General features: G+C 44.2%; 1 protein-coding gene across 2 annotated transcripts in view; it reads right to left on the bottom strand.

The window, feature by feature from the left end:
• SBNO2 (strawberry notch homolog 2) overlaps positions 1–27,022 on the bottom strand; it is a 153,029-nt gene that overhangs the window by 101,397 nt on the left and 24,610 nt on the right. For both annotated transcript variants that reach the window (XM_083363152.1, XM_083363153.1), the window contains exons 2-4: positions 20,382–20,606; positions 15,672–15,751; positions 4,246–4,369 (exon numbers count right to left, since the gene is read on the bottom strand). In XM_083363152.1, the coding sequence (XP_083219278.1) occupies positions 4,246–4,369; positions 15,672–15,751; positions 20,382–20,510 (333 nt within the window). In that variant the 5' untranslated portion in view covers positions 20,511–20,606. The remainder of the gene's footprint in view (positions 1–4,245; positions 4,370–15,671; positions 15,752–20,381; positions 20,607–27,022) is intronic.

The raw sequence follows: 27,022 nt of genomic DNA, 5'->3' as shown, positions 1-27,022 counted from the left end.
CGGTCCTCTCGCCTCTCCTGTTCAACATCTACATGAAACCGCTGGGTGAGATCATTCGTGGTTTTGGAGTTGGGTATCATCAATATGCCGATGATACCCAACTTTTCATTTCAACCCCAAACCACCCCAGTGATGCCCTCGCTGTGATGTCCTGTTGCCTGGAGGCGGTTCGGGTCTGGATGGGGTGGAACAGACTTCAACTCAACCCTGACAAGACTGAGTGGCTGTACATTCCGGCATCCCGGGACATTCAATATGTTCCATCTCTTTCTATGGGGGGTGAGCTCTTACCCCCCGTGGATAGGGCTCGCAACTTGGGAGTCCTCCTAGATTCACGACTTACTCTGGAAGATCATATAGTGGCTGTGACTAGGGGGGCTTTTGCCCAGGTTCGCCTGGTGCGCCAGTTGCGGCCCTATCTGGACCGGGATGCCTTGTGTACGGTCACTCATGCACTCGTGACCTCTCGCCTAGACTATTGTAATGCTCTCTACATGGGGCTTCCCTTGAAGACTACTCGGAGGCTCCAACTGGTACAGAATGCAGCCGCGAGAGTTGTCTTGGGGGTTTCCCGGTACTCCCATGTTACACCTTTGCTCCGCGAGCTGCATTGGTTACCAGTTGTCTTCCGGGTGAGGTTCAAGGTCTTGGTCATGATCTTTAAGTCCTTACATGGCATGGGTCCGCGATACCTCGAGGACCACCTGCTGCCGGCGTCAACTCCCCTCCGCCCTGTGCGTGCCCACAGAGAGGGCCTCCTCAGGGTGCCTCCGGTCAGGGAATGTCGACTGGTGGCCCCCAGGGGGAGGGCCTTCTCTGTGGGTGCTCTGGCATTATGGAACCAACTGCCGGTTGAGCTCCGGACGGCATCGGACCTTCGATCCTTCCGTCGCGGGTTGAAGACCCATTTATTTGAATTAGCTGGTCTGGCCTGATAGGGGTATATGGGTTTTTTATTGGTTTTTATTATTTTATCATTCTTGTATTTTAATTGGGCATTGGTTTAATTTTCTTTTAATTTTTGTACTGTTATTTATATATGCCCTGTGAACCGCCCTGAGTCCCTTAGGGAGAAGGGCGGTATAGAAATCTCAATAATAATAATAATAATAATAATAATAATAATAATAATAATAATAATAAGTATTGATGTGATATTTATATTGCTTGTAGAATTTTTACAAGAGATAAAGTGCGATAGACTTAATAACTCATTGTCGTTAGCATATGGTAGATTATGATTGTTTTTACTTTTATACCTTGTATTTAGCTCTTGGAAGTCGGGGAGGGGGGAGGGGGAGGGAGGTAGGTAGGTGTTGGGGAGGGTTGGGAAGAGGGGAGGGGGTTGGGAGGGGTTTTGCATTGTTTTGTTATAAATAAAATGTACTGTAAAACTCTTCAATAAAAAAAAGAAATTTAATAAAATAAAATAAAAATAAATAAAATATGTCCAGAGGACAGGATGAGAACTAAAATCTGGAAAACTGTAGGGATTTCTTTAGAGGTGGTCAGTGGATCAGACTGCCTGCGGAAGCTGGACCTTTGCCGCAGAAAAATAGGAAAAAGATGTTATATACCAGGGCTTTTCAACTTTTCCACCTATTTGTACCACTTTTAGGATATGGCAACATCCGAGTACCACCAGTCACCTAGCAAGGTGTCAAAAACTTGATGACCAAAAAACCCCCCAAACCCCAAAAAAAGTGATGAAGTACAGGTAGTCCTCGACTTACAACAGTTCGCTTAGTGACTGTTCGAAGTTACAATGGCACTGAAAAAAGTGCCCCCCAAGCCACAGCCGAGCAAGACACCTGGTGGCACTCTTCCTCCTGTCCGAGGTTTTCAATGTTGTGAGTATTTCTGTTGAGGATTGGCAGTGGGGGTGAAGGGTGGGGGTGTTTGGTTTTTATTCCCCCCCACGTCTGCTGGGTGGTTGCAGCAGGTTTTGGTCACTTCACATGACCCTGGGACACTGTGACTGTCATAAATGTGAATCAGTTGCCAAGCATCTGAATGTAAATCATAAGACCCTGGAGATGCTGCAACATTCTTCTGGGCTCAGAAGCGCCAGGATCAGTGCTGAGCTCCAGCTGGAGCCTGGAGCTGATCCTGGCGCTTCCGCTGAGCCCTGACAGCCCTGCAGCTCCAGCCGTCTCTCGCTCAGGCTTGTGCGGTGCTGCCACCGGTTCAGCTCATTCCCCTCCCCTGCTAACACTTTTCTAGGATGGTCACGTACCACCTGCTAGGTGCCAATGTACCACAGGTGGTACCCGTACCAGTGGTTGAAAAGCCCTGTTTTATACATCTTTATCTTTGTAAGATATATTCAGAGAGCCAGTTTGGTCTAGTTAGTTAAGGCACCATGCTACAAAGCAAGAAACTGGGAATTCTAGTTGCGCCTTAGGCATGAAAGCTGGCTGGATAAGTTTGGGCCAATAATCCAGAGACGGTGAGTTCTAATCCTGCTTTAGGCACAAAAGCTGGCTGGGGTACTTTGGGCCAATCACCCAGTGACGGTGAGTTCTAGTCCTGCCTTAGGCATGAAAGCTGGCTGGATACGTTTGGGCCAATCACCAGGAGATGGTGAGTTCTAGTCTTACTTAAAGCGTGAACGTTGGCTGATTGACTTGGGGCCAGTCACTCTCTCCCAGACCAACCCACCTCACAGGATTGTTGTTGTGGGGAAAAAGAGGAGGAAGAAAGTAAGTTATGTATGTTTGCCGCCTTGAGCTACTTATAAAGTAATAAAGTTGGGATAAAAATCAACAATAAATAAAAAGCGATCCAAATCACCATAACATATCTAGACCGTGGTTGGTCTTCTCACATTCATGCCAGACAATAGGAAATAGAAGAAAAAAAAACGACAGGGTAATAGCACACGTGCATATTAGAACATTTATGCTATGACTAGAATTAACGTACAGGTAGTTCTCATTTAACGACTGTAGTTGCGACAAGCAACTTGGTCGCAAAGCGAAGCGGTCACTAAATGAAACTGTGACTGTGCTTAAGATTTAGTTTATAGACCTGCAAAGATTGTCAGCAGGAGGTTTGGTAGGAAAGTTATTTTTTTTACATCGTAATTGCGAATGGTCGCTAAATGAGGCAGTCCCTAATCAAGGACTGCCTATAAAGACATCCAGGATCATTGAAAAGTATGGTTCAAGTGCCTGGGAGGAAGGAAAACTGGGCTATCCTCACTTTCCTACAAGGATTATCAGTTCACCTGATGACAGCATAAAACGTTCAAAAGAGAAGCCTTAATTGTAAGGCGCTTGTTTTCCTTGGAATGGTGCCCTGATCCGCACCTTACAATTAAGTGAGCTTTAATTGCTTCCAGGTAATTGGCTACACACACACACACACCCTCAAATCTGCCTGGGCATTCATAAGTGTCAAAGCAAAAGACCAATGAGATCACCACACTCCCAGTTATAAACCTCAGGCTGGAGTAAAAAAAAAAAGAGGAATGGAAATTGGTTTTTTTTCTCTCTACAGGTAGTCCTTGACTTATGACGGGTGGCTTAGCGACCGGTTGAAGTTTTGACCGAGCTACCTAAGATCCAAGTTCGAGCTTCCAACAGCTGCTGACTTTTACGGCTGTTTGCAGCAACTCGCAGTCATATCACTCTGTTTTACAACGGGTTTTTTTTTCCTTTTTGCCGAATGCCGGCATTTCCGGGTTCAAACAATACCCATAGCCAACTACTGTTTCATTTAATGACCGGTGTGTTTGCTTAACGAGCACAGTGTTTGCTTAGTGACTGCAATGATTCAGCTGCTGCAAACAAGGTAAAATGGGGTCAGTCCCATGACCAATAAGGTTTTCCAATGGTTTCAAGTCATGACCGTGAGGGGCAGGCTCCATTACGGTCGTAACTCAAGGACAACCTTTTTTTCCCCATAGTTCTTAAGTTAACCACACGGTCGTTAAGAGAATCCAGCTTAACCCCCCCCCCCTTGACTTTGTTTGTTGGAAGCCGAGTCGGAAGGTTACAGATGGTGACCGCGTGAGCCTGGGACAATGAAAACCGTCATAACTATGAGCCAGTTGCTAAACATCTGAATTTTGATCGTGTGACCCATCGGGATGCTGCGACGGCCGTCAGGTTGGAAAATGTCCCGGAGTCCCTTTTTCCCCCAGTGCCGCTGTGACTTCAAACAGTCACTAAACGAAAGGCCGTAAGTTGAGGACTACCTGTAGAGCTTCACGTTTGCAAAAGAAGAAAAGTTTGGCCTTACCTGAGGGAAGTCGCCATTTCTGGGTAAGAAATCAGCAAGGCCTTGAGGTGCGAAATTGGAATCCGAGAAGAACTGCCCGTTGGCGGGATTGGTATAGAAATTAGATGGGGTATTAAAATATTGCCTATAAAGAAACGAAAAGTGTCGTCAGATTACAGATGTTATTTGGAAAGCGCCGGGCCCAGGCGGAGTGGGGCTTTTATTTATTTATTTATTTAAATAAAACAAAAGAAAAAAGAAAAAAAAGGGAGCAAAAGAGAAAAGTGACACAACAACAATGTCGCAACCAAAAGTGAAAAACAAAGAAGACAATGCCACAACCAAAATTACATTTATAAAGAACTATGCCCTTCTCTATGCACGTTTCACAGGGAGTCCTCAAGTTATGACCACAATGGAGCCCTACGTTTCTGTGGCTAAGCGAGACGTTGGTTAAGTGAGTTTTGGCCCCTTTTACGACCTTCCTCGCCACAGTTGTTAAGTGAACCCCAGCAGTGGGTAAAGTTAGTAACGCGGTTGTTAAGTGAATCCAGCTTCCCCATTGACTTTGCTTGTGAGGAGGTCGCAAAAGGGGACCATGTGACCCCGGGACACTGCAATCTGTCGTAAATATGAACCAGTTGCCGAGCGTCTGAATTTTGATCACGTGACCACGGGGATTCTGCAACGGTCTTAAGTGTGAAAAACGATCGCAAAGAAGTCGCTTCTTTCAGTGCCATTGTTAACTTTGAGCACTCACTAGCTCAGGGGTCGGCAACCTCGGCTCTTTTATGACTCGTGGACTTCAACTCCCAGAATTCCTGAGCCAGCCATGCTGAGGGGAAAGGGAGAGGTTTCCAAGCTGGGCCATGCTGGCTCAGGAATTCTGGGAGTTGAAGTCCACGAGTCATAAAAGAGCCAAGGTTGCCGACCCCTGCACTAGCTGAACTGTTGTAAGTCGAGCACTACCTGTATGTTTCAAAAAAGGATGGACATATTTCACTAGCATTGACAATGGATGCTTGGAAAGATTCAAAAGGAAATATTTTAGCTAGCGCATCGCTATCAGTCACGCAAATGCCCCAAAGAATTTTAATTTTCAAAGTTTTTATTATTTTTATTTTTTTTAACAGAGTTCAATAATAATCATTCAACAAAAACGTGTGGCCTGAGTATCTTATTCACTAATGCAAATTAAATTCCTAATCCCTAAATCTTTTCTCTAACCATGGATAAAACAGGTCCCAAGTTTGGAAAATATTCTGTTTCTTCTTTTTCTTTCAACCTTAAAGTAAGTCTGTCCGTTTCCGCAGTCTACTATTTTTTTTAATTATTTCTTCTTCTGGTGGTGTTTCTTCGTTCTTCCAATATGGTGCAAATATAATTCTTGTAGAATTATCACATGTAGAAGCAAATATGTACTTTGCTTATCAAGTTTTTCTGGCATTATACCTAGTAAAAAAAATTCAGGTTTATAGTCTCTAACATTTTAGATGACCTAATTCTACCCTTACACTCTAACCCCAATCAGCAGCTCTCCAGAATTTTGTTTTAAAAAATTACTAGGTACCATTCCTTGCCTTAGTCGCTTGCAATAATGCACTCACCAAGAGGCTAGTCCTCACCCTTGAAAGTGAAAGCATTTGAATGATTATGGATGGGAAGGAAAAAGAGATTTCTCACTATCCCAGGTGATCTGGATGGTATCAATTCGTTAATTATCAGAATCCGGATTTACATTTGCCAAAACTGTACAGGTAGTCCTCGACTTACATTCATTTAGCTCTGTTCAAAACAACCTGCCTCCAGAACCTGTGAATGCTCCAAGAATGGAAGTTTTTAACAGGAGACTGGACAGCCATTTGTCTGAAATGGTATAGGGTTTCCTGCCTGAGCAGGGGGTTGGACTCGATAACCTCCAAAGTCCCTTCCAATTGTTGTTGTTGTTGTTGTTATCACTGGAAAAAATGGATTATGACCAGACCTTGCATTGCAGCATCCCCATGCTCACATGATCAGAATTCAGATGCTTGCAAACTGGCCTGTATTTTCAGGTAGTCCTCGACTTACAACAGTTCATTTAGAGACTGTTCCAAGTTACAACGGCACAGAAAAATGTGATTTACGATCATTTTTCATAGTTACGGCCTTTGCAGCATCCCCACAATCATGTGATCAAAATTCAGAATGCTTGGCAACTGGTTCATAAATATGACGGTGGTAGCGTCCCGGGGTCGTGTGATCCCCTTTTGTGACCTTTCGACGAGCAAAGTCAATGGGGGGAAGCCGGATTCATGTAACAATCATGTTGCTACTTTAACAACTGCAGTGATTCACTTAACAACTGCAGCAAGAAAGGTCATAAAATGGAGCAAAATTCATTGAACAAATGTCTCACTTAGTAACAAAACAAATTAGCCTAAATTGTGGTTGTAAGTCAAAAAATAACTGCAACAATTTGCTTAAACAATGGCAGGGGGGAAAAGTTGTAAAATAAGGTGTGGCTCACTTAACAACAGCAACAGAAATCCTGATCCCAATTGTGGTCATAAGTCGAAGAATACGAGTAATGTTTTTTTTTTTAAATAAAATTGCAGTTTGTGCAATATTGCTGATTCAGAAAGCATCTGGAGGGGATAATATTTGCATCCCTCATTAAAAAAAATCCCAAGGGCTCTCTACAGGTAGTCTTCGAACTTAAGACCACAACTGTGCCCCAAATTTTTGTTGTTAAGACATTTGTAAGTTGGGTTTTGTCCCATTTTCTGACCTTTCTTGCCTCAGTTGTTAAGTGAATCGCTGCAAGCTGACAACTTAGTAACCCGGCTGTTGCGTGAATCTGGCTTCCCCACTGATCTTGCTTGTCAGAAGGCTGCAGAAGGGGATCACGTGACCCTGGGACTCTGCGACCGTCATAAATATGAACCACTTGCCAAGCGTCTGAATTTTGATCACATGATGCTGCCCAGGCTGTAACTGTGGAAAACGGTCATAAAGTCACTTTTTCCCCCCCAGGGCCATTGTAACTGTTGTAACAGTCACTAAACCAACTGTTGTAAGTCGAGGACTACCTGTACTATGGAGGAACTGGTTATCTTGGACATCCTATCTCTCTTTAAACCCTGGGAGGGTAAGTTGAGAACTGGATCGATGCAGGACAGGGGCCACTACCAGCTTTCAAGATTCAATGTTAAATCTGGTTTGGGTGTCGGGCTTGGCTAGATCCCACAAGACGTTAAGGCTCCCAGGTTTTATTTTTAAATCCCCTGCCCACACAACTGTCTCCTAAGCACACTCATGAGTTCCTGCTCCAGTACCAGTGAGGAATAGCCTCCTGACCAGTCCTCCTTCAACAGGAGAAGAGACATTCCTCTGTCCTGGTCCTATTAGACCTCTCTGCGGCTTTTGATACCATCGACCATGGTATCTTATGGTATCTTACTTCGGCGTCTCAGGAGATTGGGAGTGGGAGGCACTGTTCTTCAGTGGTTCTCCTCCTACCTTCTGGAACGTTCACAGTGGGTGTTGGCGGGTGACCAGAGATCGACCCCGAGGCCTCTCATTTATGGAGTTCCTCAGGGGTCGGTCCTCTCACCTCTCCTGTTTAACATCTATATGAAGCCGCTAGGTGAGATCATCCGTGGTTTTGGAGTGGGTTATCATCAGTATGCTGATGACACCCAGCTTTTCATCTCGACCCCAAACCACATCAGTGATGCCCTTGACGTGATGTCCCGTTGCCTGGAAGCGGTCCGGGAATGGATGGGGAGGAACAGGCTTCAACTCAACCCGGACAAGACTGAATGGCTGTACATACCGGCATGTCAGGATATTCAGAGTATTCCATCCCTTAATATTGGGGGCGAGTTACTGCCCCCCGTAGATAGGGCTCGCAACCTGGGTGTCCTCCTAGATTCACAGCTCTCCTTAGAAGATCACATAGGAGCTGTGACTAGGGGGGGCTTTCACTCAGGTTCGTCTGGTGCGCCAGCTACGACCCTATCTGGACCTGGATGCCTTACGTACAGTCACCCATGCACTTGTGACCTCTCGTCTTGACTACTGCAACGCTCTTTACATGGGGCTGCCCTTGAGAATCACTCAGAAGCTTCAGCTGGTACAGAGTGCAGCTGCACGGACGCTTTTGGGGGCTCCCCGATACTCCCATATTACACCTCTGCTTCGTGAGCTGCACTGGCTTCCAGTTGCCTTCCGGGTGAAATTCAAGGTGCTAGTGATGACATACAAAGCCCTACATGGCATGGGTCCGGATTACCTACGGGAGCACCTGCTGCCAGCGTCAACGTCCCTCCGTCCTGTACGTTCCCACAGAGAGGGCCTCCTCAGGGTGCCACCGGTCAGAGAATGCCGGCTGGTGACCCCCAGGGGGAGAGCATTCTCGGTGGGTGCGCCACTCCTCTGGAACCGCTTACCAGCCGAAATCCGAATGGCCCCTGACCTTCGCACCTTTCGGCGAGATTTAAAAACCTATCTATTCCATCAAGCCGGCCTGGCCTGATAGATTTGGGGTTTTATTTGTAGATCTGGGGGTTTATTTGTTTTATTGTTGGTTTATTGTATACTTACTTTGCTCTGTACACCGCCCTGAGTCCTCTGGGAGAAGGGCAGTATATAAAACGAATAAATAAATAAATAAATAAATAAAACCGCCCCCTCGGCTTACGCAAACCAGAATAAACAGTGGCCGGCTCACATCCTGGAGAGGGGGGGGGGGGCTGGACCGATGATAAGAAAACAGGACACTGACGCCAGCTTCCCCCCCCCTTGAAAACCTTTCCGTCAAAAGAGTGAGGCTGCTAGGTGACACCTCTGCCCACATCGCTTGACACATGCCACCTTAGTTTTGCTTTTACTCCCCAAGCCCAGCTTGTGGGAACGTCCCCGTTTCAGCTGCATCATCTTTCCAGTAAAATGGAGGGCACGCTGAATGTGTGACAGGCTCAGCCACAGGGGCCAGGCAAGGCGCCAAGCCTTACGTCCTGCAGAGTGGCAAAGGGCACATGGGGGGACCCCTGCAGGAAGACTGGGGTATCCCTGAGGATGGTCTGTGGGAGAAATGGCTCCTACGCTGGGGGTCCCGCGGGCAAGGGAAGGGGCCCTGAACCAGAGTTTGCCAATTTATGAAACCAGGTTGAACTCTCTGTGTGAGCAAGGCGGGCTTCTAAATGCAAGGCTGCTGGTGCAGGAAGAACTTGGTGGATCTAGCTCAAGGGTGGGGAACCTTGGCTCCTCTATGATTTGTGGACTTCAACTCCCAGAATTCCTGAGCCAGCCATGCTGAGGGGACAGGGAGAGGTTTCCATGCTGAGCTATGATGGCTCAGGAATTCTGGGAGTTGAAGTCCACGAGTCATAAAAGGGCCAGGGTTCCCCACCCCTGAAAATTCTAGCTCTCTGTGGCTTTGCATGTTTTGGTTCTTAATGTTTTTAAGGTCCTTATTGCCATGTACTACGTAAGTCCTCGACTTCCAACCCGTTCATTTAGTGACCGGTCGAAATGACAACGGCACTGGAAAAAAGCAACTTACGACCGTGTTTCACACTTACGACTGTTGTAGTGTCCCCCACGGTTGTGCAATTGAAATTGGGACGCTTGGCAAATGGCCTGTATTTATGACAGTCACAATGTCCCGGGGTCACGTGATCCCCTTTTGCGACCTTCTGACAAGCAAAGTCTATGGGGGAAGCCCGATTCACTTAACAACCGGGGAAACTAACTTTATCAGCTGCAGTGATTCACTTAACAACCGCACCAAGAAAAGTCGTAAAATAGGGCAAAACTCACTTTTAACAACTGTTTTCCTCAGCAACAGAAATTTGGGGCTAAACTGTGGTCATTAAGTCGAGGACTACCTGTAAAGAAGTGAGTCTGAGGTAAATCGATTAGCTCTCCTTGCAAGTCAGAGAGGAAAGATCTGTCTCCTTTTCCTTTTCTGCCTTCATCTACACGCCCACAAATGAAATGGGAGATAATTGGATGCTGGACAGGTAGTCCTCGACTTACAACAGTTCATTTAGTGACCATTCAAAGTTACAACAGCATTGGAAAAAGTGACTTATGACCGTTTTTCACACTTACCACCGTTGCAGCATCCCCATGGTCACGTGATTTACGCTTGGCAACTGGTTCATATTTATGACGGTTGCAGTGTCCCAGGGGTCACGTGATCCCCTTTTGGGACCTTCTGGCAAGCAAAGTCAATGGGGGGTGCCAGATTCACTTAACAACAGGGTCACTAATTTAACAACTGAAGGGATTCACTTAACAACTGTGACAAGAAAGCTTGTAAAATGGGGCAAAATTCACATCACAACTGCCTTGCCTATAAGCAGAAACGTTGGGCTCAGTTCTGGGTCATAAGTTGAGGATTACCTGTCTGTTATTTTGCAAGCTGGTTTCCAAGTACCCGAATTTTGATCCCCTGATCTTGGGATGCAAGAGCCTGCTGTAACTTCGAGAGGCGGCTAAACAAATGGTTGTAAGTAGAAGACTGCCTGTACAGACAGTCCTCGATTTACAACAGTTCACTTAGCGACCGTTCACAGTTACAACGGCACTGATGAAAAGGGACTCGTGACCGTTTCCCACACCGTTGCAGCATCCCCCACGGTCACCTGATCAAAATCCAGACACTTGGCAACTGGTTCATACTTATGACCATTGCTCTGTCCCGAGGTCATGCGATCCCCTTTTGCGACCTTCTGACAAGCAAAATAAACAGGGCTGGAGTGGGGGGGGGGGTGGAGCCAGATTCACTTAACAACCGGGTTACTAACTTACCCCCTGCAGTGACAACTGTGGCAAGAAAGGTCGTCCAATGAAGACGAAACTCCACTTGACAAGTGTCTCACTTAGCAAGGAGAAATTTTGGGCTCGACTGTGGTCGTAAGGTGAGGACGGCCTGCAGTGCAGAGTTTCGAATCCCGCACCTGTGCCAGAGGAGCCTGGGGTTACGTCAAGCCCCGCTGCTGGCGCTGAGAAGGGCTGGGTGAGAACAGCCATGGGGAGAAAAGGGAGGATTGAATCCTAATCAATAACCTTCATCCACCCTCTGCTACTCAATATGCAGCAAAGTACGAGTAAGTAGGAGAGGAACAAAACCTCTGTTATCATCCCCCAAGAGGGTTCAGAAAGTAGGATTTACAGTAATACTCTTGGAAAAAAAACGACGACCTACACCCTGTTCCAAGCATGGGCGGTGTCCGCTGCAGCCCTCCAGCTGCAAAGTATAAGCTGAGGCTGCCGCACGGAAGCCTTTGTTTTGTTGGGGGTTTTTTTCCCCCCTTTCTGCCCCAACCTGCCCAGACCTAGGTTGAAAAACACGGTTCGCAAGCTCTTTTCAAGCGGTGCCGAGTTCGAAAAGCATGAGAAGCCGTTCGACTGCCAGTCTTGGGTCGGCTAGCTGGATGACGAAATGCTTTGGGGGCGTGGATGCCCCCAAAGATAAATTGGCCTCTTGGGAAGGTTGAAATAGCATGGGTGGACTTCCAACTCCCAGAATTCTGGGAGTTGAAGTCCACAGATCTTAAAGTGGCCAAAGTGGAAAAGCCATTGCTCAAGGATAGGATTAAGAGCAGGGGTCTTCAAACCTGGCCCTTTTATGACTGGTGGACTTCAACTCCCACAATGTGGACTTGTGGCACGCTGGCTGAGGAATTCTAGGAGTTGAAGTCCACCAGTCATAAAAGGGCCAAGTTTGAAGACCCCTGGCTTAGAGAAATGAAGCAGGATTAGCTCACATTGTCTTGTACAGGTAGTCCTCCACTTACAACCGTTCACTTAGCGACCGCTCAAAATCACAGCGGCACTGGAAAAAGGGACTTATCACCATCTTTCACGCTTACAACCGCTGCAGCATCCCCCAGGGTCACGTGATCCAAATTCAGACGCTTGGCAACTGCTTATGACGGTCGCAAGCATCCCGGGGTCACGTGATCTGCTTTTGCATCCTTCTGACAAGCAAAGTCAATGGGGGAAAGCGGATTCGCTTAACGACAATTTAACAAATGCCAACGATCCCCTTAACAATCCGGCAAGAAAAGTCGCAAAATGGAGCAAAACTCACTTAACAAACGTAGCACTTAGAAGTATAAATTCTCGGCTCAACTGGGTCGTAACTTGAGGTTTACCTGTAAGTAGTTTGGGCCAAGTTTGGCCAAAGAGAGCTGGAATCATCTCTGGATGCTGGACTAGCAGAGAACCATAATATCCAAACAATAGTTCCTGGTTGCTGTTGTTAACAGAATCCCTACTGGTAGTCCTCGACTTATAAACCTTCGCTTAGTGACCGTTCGAAGTTACGACGGCACTGGAAAAAGTGGCTTATGACTAAGTCTTCATGCTTACGACCGCTGCAGCATCCCCAGGGTCACGTGATGGAAAGTTAGGCACTTGGCAACTGACATGTATTTACGACAGTTGCACTGTCCAGGGGTCATGTGAATACAGGTCAGTCCTCGAGTTACAACCGTTCATTTAGTGACCATTCAAAGTTACAACAGCAAGGAAAGAAGTGACTTATGACCCGTTTTCGCACTTACGACCGTCGCAACACCACCCCAGGGTCAAGTGATGAAAATTCAGATGAATGGCAACTGCCTCATATTTATGATGGTTGCAGTGTCCCTGCGGTCATGTGATCCCCTTTTGTGACCTTCTGACAAGCAAAGCCAATGGGGAAGCCAGATTCACTTAACAACCGTGTTACTGACTTACTGACTACTGTGATTCACTTAACAACTCCGGCAAGAAAGCTTGTAGAATAGAGCAGACCTCCCTTAACAAATGTTTCACTTAGCAACATGAATTTGGGGGTCAATTATGGTCGTAAGTCGAGGACTACCTGTACCATGTGTAATCTTCCCAGCCAGGTTCCAAACTTTCAATGTCAATGGGGGAAGTCAGACTCACTTAATGATCGACTGATTCACTTAACAACTGTCATAGAACTGTCACAGAATAGAACTGTCATAGAATAGAATAGAATAGAATAGAATAGAATAGAATAGAATAGAATAGAATAGAATAGAATAGAATAGAATAGAATAGAATAGAATAGAATAGAATAGAATAGAATAGAATAGAATAGAACTGGAATAGAATAGAATAGAATAGAATAGAATAGAATAGAATAGAATAGAATAGAATAGAATAGAATAGAATAGGAATAGAATAGAATAGAATAGAATAGAATAGAATAGAATAGAATAGAATAGAATAGAATAGAATAGAATAGAATAGAATAGAATAGAATTTGAAGACCCCTGCTATAGGACATTGCATCCCAAAACAACTAGACACAAGGACAGTTTTCCCTCCATGCCATCACTCTGCTAAACAACTAATTCCCACAACACTATTCTATTGTGTTCTATTCTATTCTATTCTATTCTATTCTATTCTATTCTATTCTATTCTAATTCTAATTCTATTCTATTCTATTCTAATTCTATTCTATTCTATTCTATTCTATTCTATTCTATTCTATTCTATTCTATTCTATTCTATTCTATTCTATTCTGCCTAGTTCCTGCAATTGTCCATCCTATGGCTTAGCCTCCAGTCCCCTAATCATCTTTGTTGCTCTTCTCTGCACCCTTTTTATAGAGTCTCCAATCTTTTTTTGTATCATGGCAATCAGTATTCCCAGTGTGGCCTCACTAGGGGTACTTCACTTTCCATGACCTTGATGCTATCCCTCTCTTTAGACTAGACTAGACTGGACTGGACTGAATTAGAATTAGAATTAGAATTAGAATTAGAATAGAATTAGAATTAGAATTAGAATTAGAATTAGAAATAGAAATAGAATAGAATAGAATTAGAATTAGAATTAGAATTAGAATTAGAATAGAATAGAATAGAATAGAATAGAATAGAATTAGAATTAGAATAGAATAGAATAGAATTAGAATAGAATTAGAATAGAATAGAATAGAATAGAATAGAATAGAATAGAATAGAATAGAATAGAATAGAATAGAATAGAATAGAATAGAATAGAATAGAATAGAATTTGAAGACCCCTGCTATAGGACATTGCATCCCAAAACAACTAGACACAAGGACAGTTTTCCCTCCATGCCATCACTCTGCTAAACAACTAATTCCCACAACACTGTCAAACTATTTAGTAGGGCTGCATTACTATTATCTTTCTCATCTTTCCTATTACCTATCTCATCTTCTTATGACTATAACTTTGTTGCTTGTATCTTACGATTTATATTAACTGTTTTATTGAGTATCCTAGTATGATTTATATTGATTGCTTTTATTTAGTGTCCTATGATCTTCACTGAGTGTTCTCTCTTATGATTTAAAATGACTGCTTTTTATGATTATAATCATGATTTATTTATTTATTTTAATCCCATTTATATTAATTTAATTAATTAATTAATTAATTAATTAATATTTCTATACCGCCCTTCTCCCGAAGGACTCAGGGCGGTGTACAGGGCAAGAATAAAATACAAAATTACAAAAGTTAAAAGTAATTAAATACATGCCCGTTAAAAGAACAATTAATACATAATAAATAACCCCAATAAAATAATAATAAACCCCCCCCAATCCCCCCTCAGGCCAGGCCGGCTTGTTCGAACAAGTATGTTTTTAGGTCGCGGCAGAAGGAGCAGAGATCGGGCTCCCGCCCTTCTCTGAAGACTCAGGGCGGCTTACAATCTAAGCACAAATCAAATGTGCTTAGCAATTTATCACTTGTTGCTTGTATATACACTGAGAGCTTATGCACCGGAGACAAATTCCTTGTGACTCCAATCACATTTGACCAATAAATAATTCTATTCTATTCTATTCTATTCTATTCTATTCTATTCTATTCTATTCTATTCTATTCTATTCTATTCTATTCTATTCTATTCTATTCTATTCTATTCTTCCATTCCATTCCATTCTCTTCTGTCCTATATTCTCTTCTCTTCTCTTCTCCTCTTCTACATTGAATATAGAACAGAACAGAACAGAACAGAATATTGTCACAAGGCAGCTGACAAGTTCTAGATTGTGCGTTGTTTGTGTCAAAATGTGAAATTCGATGAGTTTCAAAGCAGATGAGTACTAAGGTACCACTGTATAAGTAAGATGCTCTATTTCTTTATCTTTTATGTCTGTTTTTATTTGCATGGTTCGAAATGTTTCCAAGCCATTTTGGTTTCTGTATATTAACACAGGTTTTGACACTGTTTCCCTCTGGGGTTGTTTGTTTGTTTTTCCTTAATTTCCCAGGCTAGTGTGCAGCCCTGATGATTTCCTAGTGGACTCCTATCCCAGGATTCACCCTGTTTAGTAAATGGTATAGACCGGGTCTCCTACTTGAGCAGGAGGTTAGACTAGAAGACCTCCAAGGCCCCTTCCAGCTCTATTCTGTATAGTGTTTTGTAATCTTACACAAATGCACTTACTGGTTTTCATTCAGGAAAAATGGTGATGAATACGAAGGAGGTGCAAACAGGGATGAACTCCAGCAGCTGGAAGCAGAATTCTGCAAAAAACAGCAAAACAAAGCAGGTTTCAAATGGGGTATGTTCACGAACCTTCAAAGCCTTTTCAGAGTCCTACTGCTGTATCCAAAGTTGACAGTGCAAGGATAAATGTAATGCAACAACAGCGCCTCTGAGAAGCAAGAGGCTTGAAAGAAGCCAGCAGTATGCAGAAATATAATATATTATAACTTTCGGGAGAAGAAAATGACAAAAACCCGCCCCACTAGGATTGGCTCCATCCCACTCATGATGGCAGTGGAGGCATGCTACGGGGTCCCGTCAGACCAATCATTCCGCCTGGCAGGGTCCAGGAGGAGGGCCTTCTCTGTTCTGGCTCCTCCCCTCTGCAACATCTTGCCCCACCCCAGATGTGAGGTTGGCCCCCCCACCCTCCCATCCTTTTGTTAGGGCCTAAAGATCTGGCTCTGCCAGTTGGCTTGGGTCCCCAGTGGGGGAACAGCGCAGTTGAGGTGGTTGATCGGGTGACAACAGATCCCACACCCTCTCCCACCCATTCCATCCCATTCCACTTTCCCCACATATCCTGGTTTTTAATCCTTGGTTTTAATCTATTTAGGTTTTAACATGTACATATTTGTTACTTCTGTAAACCACCCAGAATTACCTCATGGCAAGGTGGGCAGCCAATACATTTTTATTTAAATTTAAATTTGCACACACATAAATTCACACACTTATGAAATAAAGGGGGATTTTCTGTAACGAAGGACTGCTGCTTGCAGTGCTTCCCTGTACATTCTGCTACGCTGTTTCAGTCATTGCAAGTAGGTACTCAGTAGTAACCCTTGTAAGCAGAGTACGTACTTCTCTCTCTCTCTCTCTCTCTATATATATATATATGTGTGTAAATTTAAATTTCCACGCATATATATATGTAAACATTTAAATTCACACACACATTTCTAAAAATTTAAATTTAGATACATACATGTAAAAAATTAAATTTACACACACAGATGTAAAAATTTAAATTTACAAATGTATATAAAAATTTAATTGACACACACATATATAAAAATTTAAATTTACATACACATGTAAAAATTTAAATTTACACACACATGTAAACATTTAAATTGACACACATATATGTAAAAATTTAAATTGACACACATATATGTAAAAATTTAAATTGACGCACATACATATGTAAAAATTAAATTGACACATATATAAAAATTTAAATAGACACACATATATAAAAATTTAAATTGACACACAGATATATAACAGTTCAAATTTACACACCCACATATATATAACAATTCAAATTTACACACACACACACACTTTTCCAGCGAAGGCTTAGGAGCTCTGCCACTTTGAAAAGATTGAGAAATTTGGCAAGGAAATACCTCTGAAACAATGATCCAAGGGGGTCACGCTTTGTCTGGCAAAAAGCTAAATATTAAGCTGCTGATTTAAGCTTTCCAAGCCCTAAACCAGGGGCTTCAAACTTGGCCCTTTTGTGACTTGTGGACCAACTCCCAGAATTCCTCAGCCAGCCAGTGTGCCTGGCTGAGGAATTCTGGGAGTTGAAGTCCACAAGTCACAAAAGGGCCATGTTTGAAGACCCCCTGCCCTAAAACATCTAGGGGCAGAGGTATTAGGGCTATGTGTTTTTAGTGGCAAGAAATACAGATGGTCCTTGACTTACAACCACAATTGAGCCCCAAATTTCTGTTGCTAAGTGAGATAATTGTTAAATGAGTGTTGCCCCATTTTACAACCTTTCTTGCCACAGTGGTTAAGTGAATCACTGCAATGGTTAAGTTAGTAACACGGTTGTTAAGTGAATCTGACTTCCCCATTGATTTTGCTTGTCAGCAGGTCACAAAAGGGGATCACATGACTCTGGGACACGGCAACCGTCATAAGTCAGTTGCTGAGCATCTGAATTTTGATCACATGACCATGGGGATACTGCAATTCTTGTAAGTGTAAAAAAAGGGTCGTAAGTCACTTTCCTCAGCCCTGCTGTAACTTCAAATCATCAGTAAACAAACTGTTGTAAGTTGAGGACACAGTGAGGAACAGTTCTAGTACCTGGTCTGCAACAATTTGAACCAGACGAGCCTTTCCTCAGTTTCCCAAACCTTGACAACTTGAAGATGTGTGGACATCAACTCCCAGAATTCCTCAGCCAGCATGGCTGACCTGGGAATTCTGGAAGTTGAAGTCCACATAATTTAAACTTGCTAAAGTCAGGACGCGGTGGCTCAGTGGATTAGGACGCTGAGCCTGTCGATCAGAAGGTCGGCAGTTTGGCAGGTCGAATCCCGAGTGCCGCGTAACAGAGTGAGCGCCTGTTACTCGTCCCAGCTTCTGCCAACCTAGCAGTTCGAAAGCACGTAAAAATGCAAGGAGAAAAATAGGGACCGCTACGGTGGGAAGGTAACAGCGTTCCGTGCGCCTTTGGCATCTAGTCATGCCGGCCACATGACCACGGGGACGTCCTCGGACAAGCGCTGGCTCTTCGGCTTTGAAACGGAGATGAGCACCGGCCCCTAGAGTCGGAAACGACTAGCACGCACGTGTGGGGGAACTTTTACCTTTACCTTTAAGGTCAGGAAAACAGACTTTGAGTCATGTAGTTGTGTTCAGAGAAAAGGCTTGTTGCATTTTAAAGGCATGTCCTTCAGTGGACAGAAGAGGGCCCCCCTCTGCATCTCTGGGCTGATCAAAACAGAGTCGAACATAACCTATACCAGGGGTAGGCAACCTTGGCTCCCTCATGACTCGTGGACTTCAACTCCCAGAATTCCTGAGCCAGGATGGCTCAGCTTGGAAACCTCTCCCTTTCCCCTCAGCATGGCTGGCTCAGGGATTCTGGGAGTTGAAGTCCACGAGTCATAAAAGTGCCAACCCCTGAGGTTCTAGCTTCACAACTAGGGTCTCTCTCTCTCTTTGTTAGCCAAGACTGAATTCGGAAGACCATCTGCAGGTGCTCTCATCCTGAAGTTTATACAAGTAATCCCTGACTTCACTTCATTTAGTGACCATTCAAAGTTGCAACGGCACTGAAAAAATATGACCATTTTTCACACTTACGACCATTGCAGCATCCCCACGGGTATGTGCCCAAAATTCCGATGCGTGGCAAATGACTCATATTTGATGGTTGCAGGGTCCCTGTGTGTGTGTGTGTGTGTGTGTGTGTGTGTGTGTGTGTGTGTGTGTGTGTGTGTGACATAATTCCCCTTTTGCGACCTTCTGACAAGCACAGTCAATGGGGAAGCCAGGTTCCCTTAAAAACCGTGTTACTAACTTCACAAATGCAACGATCCGCTTGACAAATGTGGCAAGGAATGTCTCAGTTAGCAGCAGAAATTCTGGCCCCAATTTGTGGTCGTATGTTGAGGACTGCCTGTAGCTGGAATAAAGACTGGTTTGTAAAAAAAAAAATCGAGAAGAGTCTGGCAGCATCTTTTTGGATTTTTATTTGTTTATTTAATATCTATGATGGGCGTCTTACCAAGACGACTTAATGTTTTTATTAAAAGGGATGTGCTTTCAGGCATACATTTGAGTTTGGTCTAGTCAGGCTAGAAACCGGGAGACAGTGAGTTCTAGTCCTGCCTTAGCCATGAAAGTCAACTGGGTGACTATGGGCCAATCCCCCTAGTCCCACCAAGTCAACTTGGTGACCTTGGACCAGGTCTTCAAACTTGGCCCTTTTATGACTTGTGGACTTCAACTCCCAGAATTCCTTAGCTAGGCTGAAGTCCACAAGTCCTAAATGAGCCAGGTTTGAACAACTCTGGTCTAGAAAGTAAGCCAAATAAATCAGGGCAAGGGAACTGTAGATAACAATAAATTTAAATCAGAAGGATGGAAAAACCTTCTGGTCAAGATTAGGACATCTTGGTGGAAACCCTAGACAGGCTCCAATGTTGACCTCAGGAGTATACCATGCAATAAGCAAAATTTTGTTTGAGGGGTGAATATAATTCAATGTTTGTAAATTTTGGCCACTTTCAGATGGGTGGCTGAGGAATTCTGGGAGTTGAAGTCCACCTATCTGAAAGTGGCTAGGGTTGCAAAACACTGGCGTAATGTGTGAAGCTGAATGGCTGCAGCTTGTAAGCCATGATTTATGGTTTAGCATAACTTAGGCAGCCAGTTAAATCAAGCCTAAGCAAATTAGGACGGTGCAAGAAGTGAACCAAGTCTTGTGGTGAGTGATAATCTAAGAAAGGCTGACGTGCTGGCTGAGGAATTCTGGGAGTTGTAGTCCACCCATCTGAAAGTGGCCAAGACTGACAAACACTCCTGGCTGAGGAATTCTGGGAATTGAAGTCCACCCATCTAAAAGTGGCTAAGGTCAAGAAATCCTCCTGACTGAGGAATTCTGGGAATTGAAGTCCACCCATCTGAAAGTGGCCAAGATTGAGAAACACTGGTGTAATGTGTGAACCTGAATGGCTGCAGCTTGTAAACCATGATTTATGGCTTAGCACAACGTAGGCAGCCAGCTAAATCAAGACTAAGCAAAGTAGGACTTAGTGCAAGAGGTGAACCAAGTTTTGTGGTGAGTGACAGTCTGAGAAAAACTGGCATGTGGCTGAATCCATTACAGCTGAGGACTCATCTCCCAGGAACTCTCACCTCAGGGGTAGGCAAGCCAAGCTGGGCCTGAAGGGTGGGTGTCCTATACAGTGTATTTGCGGGCTGCTGGTGCGTACATGGTGGGTAGTAACTCCTCCCCCTGTCCATGGTGAGGGGCAAAGCGGGCATCAGGTTTTGGGCTGCTTCATGGAGGAATCCGAAGCCAGCCGGTCTCTGGAGGTACTAAGAGATCCTTTATCTCAGCCTTTCTCTCTGCAACATGTCCTGAGGGGGAAAAAAGAAAGGAAAAAGATTAGGAACATCCCAAATTGCATTACAGGGGATCCTCGACTTACAGCTCAAAGTTACAATGGCACTGAAAAAATGGGACTCATAACTGGTCTTCACAATTACAACCGCTGCAGCATCCCAACAGTTACATAATCAACTTTTCAAGTGTTTGGCAACCGGCATGTATTTATGATACCTGTCCTGCCCTGGGGTAATGCGATCATTTTTTGCAACCTTCCCAGCTGGCTCCTGAGGGGCAAAGTCAGTGGGGGAAGCCAGATTTGCTTAATGACCGCATGGTTCGCTTAACCACCATAGCAAGAAAGGTCATAAAATCAGGCAAAACTCACTTAATGTCTCGCTTAGCAACGGAAATTTGGGACTCGACTGTGATCGTAAGTTGAGGATTACCTGTACAGGTAGCCTGTGCCTTGCAACCGTTTGTTTGATGACCGTTCAAAGTTCCGACGGGACTGAATAAAGTGACTTATGACTGGTGTTCACACTTACGACCATCGCAGCACCTCCCAAAACCAGGATCAACATTCAGTTATGTGGCAACCAGCATATATTTAGGTCCGCAGTGTCCTGGGGAAATCATGTCACCATCATTTATGACCACAACAGCTGACTTCTGACAAGCAAAGTCAAAGGGGAAAGCCAGATTAGCTTAATAAAATGTGGGGGGGAAGGCTCATAAAATTGGATGCCACTCATATAACAGCTGCCTTGCTTAGCAATTGTGGTGGTAAATCAAGGACTACCTATATCAGGAGTCAGATTAATAAATTAATATTAATATATTAATATGTTAATATATTAATATCAATATTAACATTAATATGAATATCAACATTAATATTGATGATGATGCTCAGGCAGGAAACCCTGTACCATTTCAGACAAATAGCTGTCCAGTCTCTTCTTAAAAACTTCCAGTGTTGGAGCATTCACAGCTTCTGGAGGCAGGTTGTTCCACTGGTTAATTGTTCTGACTGTCAGGAAGTTTCTCCTTAGTTCTAGGTTGCTTCTCTCCTTGATTGGTTTCCATCCATTGCTTCTTGTCCTGCCTTCAGGTGCTTTGGAAAATAGCTTGACTCCCTCTTCTTTGGGGCAGCCCCTGAGATACTGGAACTCTGGTATCATGTCATCCCCAGTGCTTCTTTTCATTAAACTAGACATTCCAATTCCAGCAGCCGTTCCTTATATGTTTTAGCCTCCAGTCCCCTGATCATCTTTGTTGCTCTTCTCTGTACTCTTTCTAGAGTCTCAACAACTGTTTTACATCGTGGATATACAGATAGTCCTCGACCTACGGCCAGAACTGAGCTCAAAATTTATGTTGCCCAACGAGATATTCGTTATGTGTGTTTTGCCCCCATTTTACTTTCCTTGCCACAGTTGTTAAGGGAATTACTGCAGTTGTTAAATTAGTAACACGGTGGTTAAGTGAATCTGGCTTCCCCATTGAGTTTGCTTGTCAGAAGGTCTCAAAAGCTGTTCAGAAGATCCCAGGACACTGCAACCGTCGTAAATATGAATCAGTTGCCAAGCGTCTGAATTTTGATCAAGTGACCATGGGGATGCTGCAATGGTCCTAAGTGTGAAAAACAGTCATCTTTTTTCAGTGCCATTTTAACTTCAGTCACTAAATGAACTGTTGTAAGTCAAGGACTACTGTGGTGAGATTTATACGGCTTCATTTTCAAACTATTATTTTCTCTCGTCTAAAATATATCAAGAAAGGATATAAATTTGGCAACTTTTCAAAATCCCTTTGTTTTTAACTGAAATAATATGTTGGAACAGCTACAACTTCCAAATAAATCTTGACTTACTGGGCTATTTAAAACTCATTTAATTGGAATAGAAAACCTTCAGTATTCTTAGAAATGCTTTGGGCTAAAGGAAGAAAAGTTAAGATAATTTTGTAGCATTCAAAATTAATCTGGGGTATTTAAGTTATTTGACTAAAATAAGGCATCAAAAATGCTTAATTAGATTCCAGAACATTGAGGACACTGGAAAAATTTCCAAGAAATCCAGCATAACTGCAATCTCCACTACTGGAAATAAAAAAAAAAATAATCTCAACTGTATGCACCAAACTTTCATATAATTGCTTTCGATTGTAGTATTATTTAAAAAAATAAAAATAAAATTATTTAGAACATTTTCTTGAAAAAGTCCCTTTGTGACTGGAAACTGTCAAGCAGTTGGCAAAAAAAATGACAGCTGTTTTTTTTATTTTTAAGATTTATACAAACTGAGCTTGACTTTTCATGGATACATCCATCATGTTTTCTTGGCAACAGCATGTAAGAAGCTTCCTATTGGCCTCTCCAGGATAATTTCTAAATTCGCAGTTTGATCCCTGGTGGCAAACCTATGACATATGTGTCAGAGATAACAGAACCATGACATTTTGGGTGACAGGTCAGTGTTCAACATTGTCTAGTCAAGGGGTAGGCAACCTTGGCTCTTTTTATGACTCGTGGACTTCAACTCCCAGAATTCCTGAGCCAGCACGGCTCAGCTTGGAAACCTCTCCCTTTCCCCTCAGCGTGGCTGGCTCAGGAATTCTGGGAGTTGAAGTCCACGAGTCATAAAAGAGCCAAGGTGGCCTACCCCTGGTCTAGTCCAGGGGTGTCAAACTGCCGGCCCATGGGCCGGACGTGTCACGAGGAAACTGTGCCCACCCCATGGCTGGAAATGGGGGGGAAAAGCTCCGATACGTCGCGTGATGTCACATGATGTCTCTGGTCTAGTCTAATTTATTTTATTTAATTTATTTAATTTAATTTGTATACCGCCCTTCTCCCGAAGGACTCAGGGCGGTGAACAGGGCCATAAATACTAAAATAACCAAAATACAAAATTAAAAACTAATTAAACCCTAGTGCCCAAATGTAAAAATAAATTATATTAAAACAATAATTAAAACCCAAACCCATCAGACCAGACCATGAAAAGAAGGACTGGGGTGACATGATAGCAGTCTTCCAATATTTGAGGGGTTGCCACAAAGAGAAGGGGATCAATCTATTTTCTAAAGCACCTGAAAGAAGGACAAGAAGCAACGGATGGAAACTAATCAAGGAGCAAAGCAACCTGGAGCTAAGGAGAAATTTCCTAACAGTGAGAACAATTAACCAGTGGAACGACCTGCCTCCAGAAGTTGTGAATGCTCCAGGATTCACCCTGCTTAGTAAATGATATAGGGTTTCCTGCCTGAGCAGGGGTTGGACTAGAGCAGGGGTCAGCAACCTGAAACAGTGAAAGAGCCACTCAGAACTGGTTCCCTCACAAAAGGAAAAGCTGGCAGCCGCAAAAAATGTGTGCACATGCGCATACATGCGCACATGCGCAGAACAGGGTTTGACTGAAGAGTGGAGCCAAGGCGAGATATGCACCTACCCTGCATATTTGAATTGATTGGTTGAACTTTTTTAGTCCCACTTTTTTTTTTTTTGGACTGCACATGGCAGAGGACTGGGAGCCGCAGGAGACGGCTGAAAGAGCCGCATGCGGCTCCGGAGCCGCAGGTTGCAGACCTGTGGACTAGAGGACCTCCAAGGTCCCATCCAACTCTTTTATTCTATTAACACCTGATGACAACTATTCTTGAAAGCACACCCAATTTCTCACACAGGTTTGGAAGCTGTGGAGGCCGCACAAGAATGGGGTGCGCTCTCACATGGCCTCTGAAAGTGAAATATGTAAATATTGTTTCTCTTTCCTTCCTGTGTGTGTGTGTGTGAGAGAGAGAGAGAGGGGGGGGGGGAGAGGGAGAGATGGGATGCCGTGGCCCGGTCCTGGTCCATGGACCGGGGGTTGGGGACCCCTGTTCTAGATGTTCTGGTAGTGTCCCATTCGAGCACTAACCACACCTAAACCCAAACAAAGTCACCCTCCCAATGAGAATTACGCAATGGTTAAGGGCCAGAATTCTTATGCTAAGTTACCAGAGAGAGATCAATTCCACATCGTTTGGGGTTCTGGCTGAGTTTTTGACCCGTTTGCTGAACGTACACCCGTCAGCTGGGATCATATAGCACAGGGGTCCTCAACCGTGGCAACTTTAAGACTTGTGGACTTCAACTCCCAGAATTCCTCAGCCAGCTGGCTGAGGAATTCTGGGAGTTGAAGTCCACAAGTCTTAAAGTTGCCACGGTTGAGGACCCCAGATATAGCACATATAAGGCAGGGTTCCCCAAGGCCTGAGCTAGGGCCCACTCCCGGGTTGCGGCCCGTTCTGAGCCGGTCATGCAAGTGGCGGATGAATATGTGTGTCCGCAGCTTCGCTCGAACGAGCAGCGGGCACTCACGCTTGAAGCTGTTTTCACGAGTGGCAGGTGCTCACAGGGGAAGCTCCGTTTGTGTGGGTCTGCCATTCACACGGAACCATCCCTTCTCTGCCCCTCACCCCCACCCCGGTATGCCAAGCCAAAAAGCTTTGAGGACTGCTGTGCTAATCAATTCAGGACAGCAATCATCGCGCTTAAGACTTATATACCACTTCACAGTGCTTTACAGCCCCTAAGTGGTTTACAGAGTCAGCCTATTGACCCCCCCCTCCCCCCCAACAATCTGGGTCCTCCTTTGACTGAACTTGGAAGGATGCAAGGCTTGAGTCATTCTAACCACTGCGCCACCTCAGCTCATGATGAAACTGAATGTGAAGACAAGATGGCAAAAACAGGAAACCCGTACGAGAAGACCGATCTTCGTAAATACGAGTCCGTGGCCAAGCTGCGAATTTGGACCACGTGAGCCTGGGGAGTCTGCAAGGGTTGCTAAAGGGTGAAAAACGGTCGTAAGCCACGTTTTTTCCCCAGTCCCACTGTAACTCTGAACAGTCCCTAAAGAAACTCTCGCAAATCGAGGGCGACAGGTAGTCCTCGACCTTACGACCACAGCTGAGTCCAAAATTGCTGTTACTAAGTGAGACATTTGCTAAGTGAGCTTTGCCCCACTTTACGACTTTTCTTGCCACAGTGGCTAAACGAATCACTGTGGTTAATGACGTGGTTAAAAGTGAATCTGGCTTCCCCTTTTGATTTTGCTTGCCAGAAGGTCGCAAAAGGGGATCACAGGAACCCCCAAGACACTGCAACCGTCATAAATATGAGTCAGTTCCCAAGCATCTGGATTTTGATCAGGTGACCCTGCGGATGCTGCAGCAGTCGTAGGTGGGAAAACTGGTCATAGGTCACTTTTTTCAGTATCGTTGTAACTTCGAAAGGTCACTAAACGAAATGTTGTAAGTCAAGGACTAGCTGTACCTTGTACTTGTACCTAAATCTTCTAATTTACAACAATATATATAGGTGGTCCTCAATTTACAGCAGCTCATTTAGTGACTGCTGAAAGTTACAGTGACTTATGATCATTTTCCACACTATGACCATTGCAGCATCCACATGGTCACCTGATCAAAATCCAGATGCTGGGAACTGGTTCATATTTATCACCGTTGCAGTTTACTGGGATCATGTGAACACTTTTTGCAACCTTCTGACAAGCAAACTCAAGGGGGAAGCCAGATTCAATTAACAACCGGATTATTAACTTAACAACTAGAATGATTTGTTTAACGATCTGGCAAGAAAACACGTAAAATGGGGCAAAACTCACTTAACAAATGTCTCACTTAGCAACATAAATTTTGGGCTCAATTATGGTCGTTCTGTCGAGGACTACCTGTACAATCCTGTAAGTCCTAGTGGACAATCACTTAAATATGAGCCAGCCGTGTGCTGCAGCTGCCAAAAAAGCCAACGCAGTGCTAGGCTGCATTAACAGAGGGACAGAATCAAGATCAAGTGAAGTACTAATACCACTTTACAATGCTTTGGTAAGGCCACACCTGGAATACTGCATCCAGTTTTGGTCACCACGATGTAAAAAAGATGTTGAGACTCTGGAAAGAGTACAGAGAAGAGCAACAAGGATGATTAGGGGACTGGAGGCTAAAACATATAAGAAACGGTTGCTGAAATTGGGAATGTCTAGTTTAATGAAGAGAAGGATGAGGGGGGCGGGGACATGATAGCAGTCTTCCTATATCTCAGGGGTTGCCCCAAAGAAGAGGCAGTCAAGCTATTCTCCAAAGAGCCTGAAGGCAGGACAAGAAGCAACAGATGGAAACTAATCAAGGAGAGAAGCCACCTAGAACTAAGGAGAAATTTCTGACAGAACAATTCACCAGTGGAACAACCTGCCTCCAGAAGCGGTGAATGCTCCAACACTGGAAGTTTTTAAGAAGAGACTGGCCAGCCATTTGTCTTAAAAGGTTTAGGGTTTCCTGCCTGAGCAGGGGTTGGACTAGATCAGGGGTTTTCAACCTTTTCACCCATTGTACCACTTTTAGGATATGGCAACATCCGAGTACCACCAGTTGCCTAGCA

Source organism: Vipera ursinii (assembly GCF_947247035.1).
Source record: "Vipera ursinii genome assembly, chromosome: 1".
Lineage (NCBI taxonomy): Eukaryota > Metazoa > Chordata > Lepidosauria > Squamata > Viperidae > Vipera > Vipera ursinii.
Note: the sequence above shows the minus strand (reverse complement) of the source record. Positions and strands in the feature narration are given on the sequence as shown.